The 12,428-nt window shown below is 38.4% G+C and overlaps 1 protein-coding gene across 1 annotated transcript in view; it reads left to right on the plus strand.

The window, feature by feature from the left end:
• The first annotated feature begins 1,486 nt into the window (after positions 1-1,486).
• LOC122809060 (protein psiQ-like) overlaps positions 1,487-12,428 on the plus strand; it is a 120,997-nt gene continuing 110,055 nt past the window's right edge. The window contains exon 1 of the mRNA XM_044080275.1: positions 1,487-1,639. Coding sequence (XP_043936210.1) covers positions 1,510-1,639 — 130 coding nt within the window. The 5' untranslated portion in view covers positions 1,487-1,509. The remainder of the gene's footprint in view (positions 1,640-12,428) is intronic.

A 12,428-nucleotide genomic window follows, 5' to 3' on the forward strand; every position in this document is an offset into this window, starting at 1 on the left:
ACTCAACCCTGTAAAACTCCACTGCCAATCATGAGCATACAGGTGATCCGCTGTGGCATCCCCTAACCGGGAAAAGCTGAAAGAAGTGATTTCATCTTACAGATGCACTATATTTCTTATTTTTAAATGATTTTCTTTTCAATTCTATTGCGTTTAGATCCATAACACTGACTACATTTACATAAAAAATACACATTTCCCAATATCATACAAAGATTGAAAACAAAACCATGCCAGTCTTGATTAAGAATTTTCTCAGCAGTTTAAAAGAGTTGGTCTTTTTTAATTTTTGTGTTAAAAACTAATTAGATTTGTTTCTTTCTGCAATTTTAGTTCCCTGGTAAAAACACAGACTGAACATCTTTGCCACAGAAATAAAATCCCATAAACATTCCCCCACATTTGCTGTGCCACTCATCACAATCTTTACTTGTCAAGTATGACACAATATTAGTAAGAAGTGTCTGTAAAATAAATACGTCTGTGTACAATACATTCAGATGTGATGCCCAGGCTTTTATTTTCGTAACACAAGTTCCAGACTATAGCTGTTATAGGAGACCTAATGAAACAACTTCAGTCTAAAAGGAGGAAGAAATGTAAATGTCAATATAAACAAATTACAGCCTACTATGATCTAAACTAAGCTGTTTACAAAACAGGTGGTCAGTTAGGCACATTTCCATGAAAGAGTACCCAAATGTTCTTGTCATGTGGTCTCTCTCTCTCTGTTGTTAGGCCAGCAAACATATCAACTGGCAGCTCTTTTTCATTTCAGTTTACCATGTTGTATGCATGTTGTCATGTCAATGTAAACCTTATGTCAGTTTGATCTGCATTTCAACAGTCCCGGGTGTATTAGAAGAAAATGACCTTGTACAACACATTCGGTTGTATATCTGAGGATGCCTTGTTTTTGGAATTACCCTGTCTCAGAGTATTTTCTAATTTTCAGCATAGTAAGACACATTTAAACAATGATTTAGAATAGATAGATGTGCAGCACACAGTCCCAATTAAATAATAATCTGTTTACCAATATTTTATAATGGTGATAACTCAAACTAATCCTGTGCTGTCTTTGCTATCATTGTTACTTCTTTATGGGAAGCGTTTAACTCTGTAACTGTTGAGAATCTACTGAAAGCGTATATTAAAGTCACACTGAAAGATAATAAAAGCTTGATATCTAATAGTTATAACAGTGAACTGAATATGTCATCTTTTTCTTTTCTTTTTCCCAGTTCTGATAGAAAACTTTTAAATTTCGTTTCAATTTCATCCATTATGCATACTGTCTTAGCTAAGAATATGATGAGTGCTTCATCTTCCAATGCAGTCCCACAAGCTTGCATATCATAGGTTGAGTTGAAGCATGTTTCATTAATTAGTTATTCAGAAGAACTCACATATATGATTTGCCACAACAAAGAAACTCTTGCATGAACAAGAAAAGTATATGTGCCTGAAATATTTGTGTTTCTTTCAGGTTCCTCTGTTTTTGCTACTATGGTGAAGTCTTGTGAGTACCCAGACATCTGTAACCAAACTGGGAGTGGTAGTGTTGGCACCACAAATATCCTTTTCAACACAAAGTGCTGCTCCAGTGATCTTTGCAACTACGACTCTGCATTGAATTGTATGCTACATTAAGTAAAATATTACAATCTGTTGTTTTTTTTGTTTTGTTTTGTTTGATTAGACATTTCTGCATGGAAGTAAAACCCATAAAAAGAGCCATTTGGCTCTAGAATAATTCAAAATGAAAATTCCTTGACAGGCTGCCTTTAAATACAGATTTGAGGCAGGAAGAAGGATTTTTTGCTTTGATCATTAGGACCACAAATTGTATCTCATGATGCTTGCTTTGATAAAGTTCTCCTGTTTAATTTCATCGTACAGGGGAATATAACATGCAGCATATAATACAAAATACAAACAACTGATTACTTTCAAAGTTATTGTTGAATGCAATGTATACAAAGTTATTTTTAAATGCAATGTATAATACCAAAATATAATTAAAATAAGTACCTTTCGACAACTCAAGAAACAAAAACAAACTTCACTAAAAGAAGCCGGAAGACCAGTCCACCAGCTGGAAACCTTTGCTCTTTCAATAACCAATCCGCCAGTTCGTAAATGAATAAAAGAATCCAAATCCGAGGAGACCAATACTAAAAGATAACAATTTATTTTAAGCATAAACCAAGTCCTGCTTTTCATCAGTGACTCCTCGCCAACTTCATCAGAAATTAAAATTTAAAAATTCTGTGCTATTGACGTGGCCAGGTTAAAAACCCTCCAGCAAGTGAATGATGTCAACACGTTCCCCCTCCCATGAATACTACATTAAAGTTAAACCAAGTTCCCTCTTAAATCTTGACAAAGCATCACTATAAACAAATTAAAGACTGCTAGGTATTAAACAAGGCAGTGGTCTTTAATTTGTTTATTGTGATGCTTTGTCAAGATTCACTTGCTGGAGGGTTTTTAACCTGGCCACATCAATAGCACGGCATTTTTAAATTTTAATTTCAGATGAAGTTGGTGAGGAGTCGCTGACGAAAAGCAGGACTTGGTTTGTGCTTAAAATAAATTGTTATCTTTTAGTATTGGTCTCCTTGGATTTGGATTCTTTTATTCATTTACGAACTGGCGGATTGGTTATTGAAAGAGCAAAGGTTTCCAGCTGGTGGACTGGTCTTCTGGATTCTTTTAGTGAAGTAAAATAAGTACGTTCATAGTTATATTACTTGACTTCAGTCTCTAGTGTTTCAGAATGATGCATTTTCTGGTCCCTTCTTCAATGACTATTACCCGTGAAGTTGAAGGACCGTAAGGACGGAATATGTTTACAAAGAAACTCATGCTTAGAGTGATACAGGACTTCTATTTAAGTATGGTTCTTTATTAATACTAAATATTTATTTCATTTCCTTTTTATTTTTTGTACCTTTACTACTGCTACTATTATACATCCAGCTGTCTGAAGAAAAGTGCTGCTGATGTCTTTACTTGGCTCACCTTTTTATGTATGATATTTGCAACCTGTACTTTACAAGCAACATTAGCAACCTATTTATTTATAGTTTCATTAACTTTGGTTGGAAATTAAGCTAATGACTATAAATGTGACTTAGATATCTAATACATATGCTGCAGAAATATACATTAATGTATCAATAACTTTTTTTGGACAGAATAACATATATAAATATGGGTAGGCAACTAGCATGTAAGCTTCAGATGGCTGCAATGGGCTAACAAAAAACTATTGACACATCAAAGCCAAAACTTAAGTTTATGTCACCAAACCCAAGGTATTGCAGATAAGCTGGTACACAGATAATAATGATGGCTGCAATACAGTTCACAGTGACAAGTTGTGTTTGACTATATTTTAAAAGGCCTTTTCATTGATGTGTCTTAAAGAATGAGATAGCTTGTTCCAGAGTTTTCCAGCATCTTCTTGTTGGTGAAAATCTCTATAATTATGCCTAGTTTGGGAGGATTTGGATCAATGAGATCCGAACACTTGGGAGAATGTATCAACTGAATTAAGGAATACTGATGGCTAACTCCAAGCATCTAAAGTTATGAATGGTTACGCAGGGGCATGTTATTCAGTGATGTTCTGCAGCAAATCTAGCTACCCCTATGTAAGCCATCTAAAGCTTGTGTATTAAAGGAGATTCTAGGTTGGCTGGAAAATGTGTAAAATATAGAGGTGAATGAATAAATGAGCACTGAGGAAGAGAAAGACTGTTTTAGAAGGGAGGTTGGCGTAATGGTTAAGGTGTTTACCTTACAGATACAAGGTGCAGGGTTTGATAATCACATGTGGTAAGTGGCTAAGCTTATTGGCTCACAGATAAACCCACAGTGTGAAAGTAGTGGACTCCAAGTCAGACTGCAGACCAGTCACGAGTGGAGTCCTACAGGGATCGGTCCTGGGCCCTCTCCTGTTTGGCATCTATTTCTCAGAAGTCCAGGCCAACACAGAGGGACTCTGGCTGAACAAGTTCACAGACAACTGCAAGCTGGGAGCCATTATTAACGTCCCAAGTGATGTAGACATCCTACAGAATGGCCTCACTGAGACCAATGACTGGTGTTGAATATATGGCCTTAAGCTTAATGCCAAAAAATGTGTCATTATCCCCTTTGGGAAAACTCAGTTCCCACTAATTACCACATCAATGGAAGCCCACTGAACACTGATGGCATTATAACAGATCTAGGGACACAGGTTGACAGCAACCTCTCCTTCAACCACCACATTGCCACTATGATCAGAAAGTCCTTCGATGTGGTTCATCTCATTACCAAGGGTTTTGCATCCAGGAAGAAAGAGGTCATCACCTCTCTATTCTTCCCTCATTAGGCCAATCATCGAGTATATTGCCCCATTTGGTGTGTACCTCACTAGACACATGCAACAGCAGGAAAGACCACAAAAGTACCTCACAAAGAGGATCCTAGGCCTTAAACACATGTCCTACATGGACAAACGCAAAAACTCCAGCTATTCTCTGTCTCATATTATCTACTAAGAAGCAATCTCTGCATGACTTACAAAGCCATGTCTGACCCAGCTGTGTTAGAAATGCTACATCTAAAGAAATCCCAATCCTTCTGCACCACATGCTCCAGAGAACTCAACGTTATTACTACAATCAACAGAACAAGCTGTAGGGACAGGTTCATAACTCAGAGACTACCCATGCTCTGCAATAGACTTCCCATACATGTCAAGCAGAGCACCTCCTCACTTGCCCTCTTCAAGAGGAATCTTGATGAGTGGATGGGAAATAGAAAGTTCACCCCGGGGATTGCTCCAGTGGCTCTACTTGATAGAGGCACTGGGAACTAACATCAGGTGGCACAATGCCAAGGCACTTCTATGGGCTAGGATTTTAAAGGCTCCAGGCCCATTAGCCTAGTACACACACCTATGAACCTATGAACCTATGTAGCTTATGGTTGGTTTTGAACATAGCAGTATGCAAATGTTTGCAGAATCATAATATCAATAGAACAAGCACTTGAGATTATTTCCTCAGTGGTGACTTTTCTAAACAGTTGACGATATGACAGTCTATTAATGAGATGAAGATTCCAGAATTGCCCTCAGGTAGAGCAGTAATGATAGTATGGCATTGCTTTTGGCCCTTTCTTGAGAATAACTAAGGTTTTTTGTAATAGTAATATTAAGATGTAGTCCCAAAAAAGCATTAATTTCAATAAATTAATCCTGGATTATTTATTTATTTTATTTACTTCACTTGATGACCAGTAAAGTCTGACTGGGCATATAACCTGTTTTCAGCAGAGGCCTAAGGAGAAAAGCTCATATAAAATATTCATAACATAACATAGACTTAAGTATAATAAGTTCTAGCACTTACAGAGAAAGACAAAGATAAACAGCATATATCTATCTATCTATATATATATATATATATATATATATATATATATATATATATATATATACACACACACACACACACACACACACACACACACACACACACACACACACACACACACACACACACACACACACACACACACAGGACTATAAATGCAAAGGTAACTATATATTTACTCAAATTAATCTAAGCATATTGCATTAGGGTGCATCAATAAGCCATTGCTTGGTTAGGAGTAGTCATTGAGTAGCGATTGTTAAGTGATAATAGCAAATAATATGAAGAATATCCATAGTGGTATACGCTGACTGCTTTGATTGTATTATGTACAAAAAGGTGCATTCTGGATCACTTTTTCTCATGACAAACAAACCTCTCATCAAACTAAACAAACAACTAAAAGGACAAATAAAGTCCACCAAAGCCAAATTTGAGGTAACTTTGACAACCACAAAGCATTCTTTAATTATGCCTGCAACCTCAAAGGCAATACACAATTGTGTACAGAGCTCATTGTAAATGGAGCCACCTTTACTGAGCCAGACGTTATAGCAAACCTCCTGGCTGATAAATTCAGCAACAACTTTACCCCTCTCTCCCCCACAACCCGCCCTCAGGAAATATCATCAAATATAACACCACCTACTATCACTAGGGAACAAGTCCTTAATGCTCTCTCTGAGACCAAGAACACTGAACCAATGGGCCCAGACAATATCCCAGGATGCCTTCTAAATAGCATGAAACATGACCTATCAGGGCCTCTGGAATTACTAATTAACTGGAAACTCCAAATAGGCTTCATGCCTCATGAATGGAGAAAGGCAACAGTCATCCCTCTGCACAAAGGTGGGCCATCTACAGACCGTGGAAATTATAGACCCATAAGTCTCACTAGATTTATATGTAAAGCCATGGAAAGAATTATCATGCAGATTAATAAAAAGAGATTTAATAAACCTCCAGGCACCGGACCCAACCCAGTTTGGTTTCGTCAAGGGCAGATCAACCCGGAAGACTTCTTTAAGAAGGTCACCAAAACAATAGATAAGGCCAAAATTGTTCACACTGCCTACCTTGACCTGGCCAAGGCATTTAAGACAATATCCCACTTGGGCATTGTTGACAAACTCAAGAGGTTAGGTACAAACCCCTATGTCACCCAGTGGATAGCCAAATGGCTCACAGACAAGACCCAGGAAGTTAGAATTGGGGACTCCATCTCTACAAAGAGGCTAGTCACAAGTGGAGTCCCTCATGAATCAGTCCTTGGACCACTCCTTTTTGGCATTTACTTATCAGAAGTCAGGGCCAATGTCAGTGGACTCTGGCTGACTAAATTTGCAGATGATTGCAAATTGGGAGCTGTCATTGAATCTCACACTGACACAAATGTTCTCCAGGAGGGGCTGACTCAGACAAACAACTGGTGTCAGAGCCATGAACCAAAACTAAATGCCAAGTAATGCATAACAATATCCTTTGGGAAGTCATCCATCCCTGGTAACTATCATATTGACAACACACCCACTTAAAGTTGACCCAGTAGACAGGGACTTAGGGACACGCATACATAGTAATCATTCCAAAAGCAAGGCAACAAAGCAGAAGAGCAGGACATGTTCTATATTTTAAAAGTAGATTGTTCTTTATTTTAAAAGTAGATAAGCGCTTTTGTCTCATCTTACATTGGTAGAGACTTCATCAGATCTACTTTTAAAATATAGAACATGTCCTGCTCTGACTATCCACGGACTCTGTCTTTTTAGATAGTAATCATGCCTTTGACCATCATGTGTCTACAGTGGTAAGGAAATCATTCTATGTTGCGCAACTTATAAACAAAGGTATGGTATCTAGGTCCAAGGAAGTTATTGTTTCACTGTATTCTGCATTCATCAGGCCTATAACTGAGTACAATGTCCCCTTTGGTATGTAGCTAACAAGGCATATTTAACAAATGGAATGTCCACAGAGGTGCCTCACTAAAAGAACACAGGGCATAATTTGAACCTATGAACCTATAAGCAAAATATCCTATGCAGACCACCTAAAGGCCCTATCCCTGTATTCTGTCTCCTAGAGACTTTTGTCAGCTCTCACTCTTATGGACCTCCTGCATATCCACAAAACAAATGGCACCAGAGTTACCCATTCTAAAAACTTAAACCTCACCTGTGATATAAATAGTACCTGCTGGAGAGATAGGTATGTGTCCCAGAGACTATCCCGTCTATGGAGCAGACTCCCCATCCATGTGAAACAGAGTTCCTCCCTGGTCCAATTCAAGCGCAACTTCAACAACTGGATGGGAAACTGGAAATTTATCCCTGGTTTGACACCTATGTCTCTAATGGACACAGGTAACCTGTATATGGTTCGTCTCCCAGGCCCCTGCTAACACTTTTCAAGGGTATCAGAACTTGTCAGAGATTTGGGATGCATGACTAGGCTTAAAAAGGCTCTTGTGGTCATTAGCCTAGTAAACACCTATGAACCTATGAACAATTATAGACCATCTTATTCTCAAAGATAATAAATAAATGAGTGGCACTGATACCCATCCCAAGGGGAATCTTAACAGTAACAGGTAGCAGTTGTAAGATGGCAACATTTCACATGATCATTTGCCATTTCTTCTTATTGATAGCTTTTGAACTATTTAGTTGCATTTAAAGACATGACCAAAGAAAAACACCACATGGTTAACAGTTTCAAACACGTTGGCAAAGCCTAAAAAGACTGAATCAGCAAATTGGCCATGATTTAGTAGGTCATGCATGTACTCTAACTTCTAGAATGACAGTACTGGTGCAGTGATTAAGCCTGAAATCAAACTGTGAACTTTTGATAAGGATGTACTTGATTAGATGATGAAATAATTGTTAATGAATATATTTTTCTATATTTTTTTTTATAAAAGCAGCAAAGAAGTTATAGGAAATTACTTATTTAATGCATCAGGTGTTCGTCCTTTATGCATGAGCAAGTTACTTGCCTTTTTTCTAGAAAATAAAAACTAATCCCTCTTTGTTAGATCAGTTAATTAACAATGAAAATGGGCTAGCAATAGTTCTTGCTTATCCATTAAAAAATTCAGAGGTAGATTGTTAACTGAAGCAGGCCAAGGTTTTACCTTACAAAGGAATTTATAGCTACAACTTAATTAAGTTGTTTGCTGGACAAAGTCAAGACTGTGATGTGTTGAAGTTTAACAATCAGTCTTCTGATAATAACCAGGGCCTTCTATAGTATATCACAAAACATTCTACAAACTGGGTAACAATCTTAGCATAATTTAAGTATGTAAAATAATGGAGTTTTGTGCATTGTAAAGGAATGAAGCTTTGTGTAAGATTAAGTAGATATTTGATATTATGTCGGAATTTCTTTGGATTGCTACTGAGTGTACATGTTGTTAAAGAAGATAAAACCTTTTCCTAGTAAACCAATACAGCGTTACAGTGGTTGGTGTTACTGCCTCTTGCATTTGGTTCTCCAGTTCTACTTTTGGGTGGATGTAGTTTCTGTGCAGTGTTTGCATCCTGTACATTATCCCTGGACCCATGTGGCTTTTTGCCACGTGCTTCAGTTTCCACCCACATCCCAGATTACTCCTAGGTGTGTAAGTGTGTGTGTGTGTGTGTGTGTGTGTGTGTGTGTGTGTGTGTGTGTGTGTGTGTGTTTGTTTGTATGCAAGAGTGCGTGTGTGCTTGCATAGTTGTGTGTGTGTCTAGTGATGGGCTGGTCCATGCATGCATGCCTATTTAGAATTACTTTCACTGTCTTGTGCTCATTGTGTGCCAAAAACAGGCTACAGATAATGTACAACTATGAACTGGATTAAGCTGGTTATTAGATAGTAAAATTAGCTTTATCATTTGATTACAAATTTCACAAACTTTGACAAGGTTAGATTTTAGTTTGGAATATAAGCACATGTGTTCTACTACAGTAGAAAGTGAATGTTCTGTAGTTCATCAACCAGTAGAAAGGGCATCATGCATACAGTTTGCTTATACATATACTAGAGTGGGTAACAGTAGATAGCACCACCTGAGACGTCACACATACAATTTACTTACAAGTACTAGAGCTAAGAAGTAGTAGATAGTACCAGCTTACTTGAAAATGTACTAGTGCTGGGGAGCAATCGATGGCACCACCTCTGACATCACTTATACAGTTTACTTACACATGTACTAGTGATGGGGAACAGCAAGTACCATCTGTGACATCACACATACAGCTTACTTACATATACTTATGTGTACTAGAGCTAGAGAGTAGTAAATAGTATCAGCTTGCTTGCAAATGTACTGTTGCTTGGGAACAATAGATGGTACTGCCTGTGACATCATACATAAAGTTTGCTTACACATAAACTAGTGCTGGGGAACAGTATGTGGTACTAGCTGTAACACTGCACAGACAGCTTACTTGTATATCCAGTGATGCAAGGAAGTAGTAAATGGTGTCACTTGTGACATCACGCATATAGTTTACTTACACATGTGGTGGCACTTGGGTTCAATAAATGGGGCCACCCAAGACATCACACATGGAGTTTACTTATACATGCAATAGTTGCCATGGAACAGTAGATGGCCAAGTGATATTGCACATACAGTTTTCTTACACATGTAGCAATGCTGGGAAACAGTGGATGGCATCACTTCTGAGATCACATATAATCTGCATACACATAAAGCAGTTTTGGGGACTGATAGATGGCAACATCCGTGTTATCTCTCATGCATTCTACTTATACATGTACTAGTGCTGGGGAACAGTAGATAGTTCTTACCTAAAATCTTGTTCTATCAGTATACTGTATTTGTATGTGTGTAATTTACAAAGGAATCTATGTTTTTGAAAATGTAAACTTAACTCCCTAAAGAAAGAGTTGACTTACAAAGGAAGTGAAGGAGTATTGAAAGTCATGGCTGCTTTCTTCATCACAGCTGTCATTTCCTGGCATTCAAGCAATAAATGTGTCTTATTAAATATGACAGTTCATTATTCAGTGACTGTCTACACACTAGTGATGTTCTTTGTGTTTCACTGTTGCAGTCATTACATTTGGGTAATCTGCTGGCAGGTTGCCCTCAGTCGGCCTGATTAACAAAGACTTGGGTCCTGTGTCGGTTGCTGTCCCTTCTCCCATGACATCAGGTCGTCAGCGGTATAAAGCATGCAGCTGATGCCATTACATCAGTCTTTCTTGCCGCGCAGTGCCCGAAGCAGAAGCAGTTCGCAAGTGCCGGTTGGCCGACTCTTGAAATTTTCGTTTTCGAGTTTCAGAACCGAAGTCTTCAACTAAAAGCTAAGTACCCCGTTGAGGAAACTTTTTCTTGCTCCTTATCGATGTCAGTAAAAGTTAATAATTGCATTACTTGTGGGAAGCAAATACCTCATAAGGATTTTCATTTGTACTGTATTCCTTGCCTAGGCCCTGACCACAACATACCTTGCTGTCGGTTTTGTGCTAAATTTAATCAGCGCACTATTAAACATTGGTATATTTTTGCTTCTAAATATTTTGGCTCAAGATCTAATTATCCAGAAATGTCGTCAGTTAGCAATCCGACTACCAGAATACCTAAAAAATGCAAAGAAAAAGAAAGAGACAGGCCATCGAGGTCCAAAATTGATGACGACGCTTCTCCTAAGCCAGTCGCCAGTTCACTCAGTGAGGCACTTTTGCAGCCCCTGATACCTACTACTTCTGATTCGCAGGCCTCTACTGAGACCCATTCAGAGTCCGGTATGCCGCAAGATGCTTCAATTATGGAACCCGTAGATGTCTCTACCTTAGATGGGTCCGGAGCCGCTGTGCAGGCACCAGCTTCTGAGGGTGTTTTAAGGCCTACAGATTTGTATATTAGACCGACACCATCTACAAACCTAAGGCCAAAATCTAAATCTATGTCTAAAAAAATGATGCCTGGGCCACACATGCAGGCCCCTATGCCTAAAAAACAAATTATCAAAATGGCTGAAGATTTAATTACTCTGATCAGGGCTAGCCAACCCCCTCCTTCTAAGAGGCCATAGGCAAGACATTGATTATGAATCTTCTGAACAGGATTCTATTTCTTCTGACTCTTCTAATGAATAGGACTTGTCTATACCTACTTACGAGGACTCTGATGCAGAAGATTCCATTCCTTCTGCTTCTCCCCCTGAGGATTTTTCTTTTGGGGAAACTTTACATACCTTAAGGAACATTTCCATTGGGAAAGTCAGGATTTCTCTGAATCTAAAAAGAGACTTAGGGATGTTCTTCTTCTTCCTCAGCATAGGCCTTTGGCTATACCTCCTATTCTAGACATTGTTGATGATGTTTTTTCAGAATCTAGTATGACTCCTGATTCTCTGCCTCCTGCTCCTTGTAAGCCAGCAGATACTACAGGGTTCCTGACTCCCACAAATTCCTTTTCAAAAATCCTATTGCAGATCCTGAAACTATTTCTCAGGGTCGCTAGGGCATTAAGGCCTCTACTGCTAAAAATCCTACCCCTTCTGATAGAGATTCCAGGGTGCTGGATAGATGGGGTAAGAAGGTTTACACTTCTGCAACCTTGGCAATCAGGGCTTTAAACTGTCAATTTCATATGCTTAAATATCAACAGCATATCATGGGATTGCTTAAACAGAAAATTATTTTAATTTCTGACTGTGTGGAAAATAAAGATTTACAGGATTTATTGCATTCAGCTGAACAAGTTGGAAAACATACTTTGCAATGTGGTTTTGATTCTTTGGAGGCCTCTTGCAGGGCTGCTGTAACTGGGTCTGTGCTAAGAAGGCATGCTTGGCTCAAAGAGCAAACTCTGCCTGATCATGTTAAAGCAAAATTGTTGGATGCTCCTTTACAACAGGACTGTCTCTTTGGTAATAAGGCTGAAGAAGTTTTAAAAAGATGGAAGATAAAGCTAAATCTATGCAAACTGTGAAAGATTTCGTACAAGTGCAACCTCCAAAATT

This window comes from Protopterus annectens, chromosome 8.part0, assembly GCF_019279795.1.
Source record: "Protopterus annectens isolate FY-2018-M chromosome 8.part0, PAN1.0, whole genome shotgun sequence".
In the NCBI taxonomy this organism is placed as follows: domain Eukaryota; kingdom Metazoa; phylum Chordata; order Ceratodontiformes; family Protopteridae; genus Protopterus; species Protopterus annectens.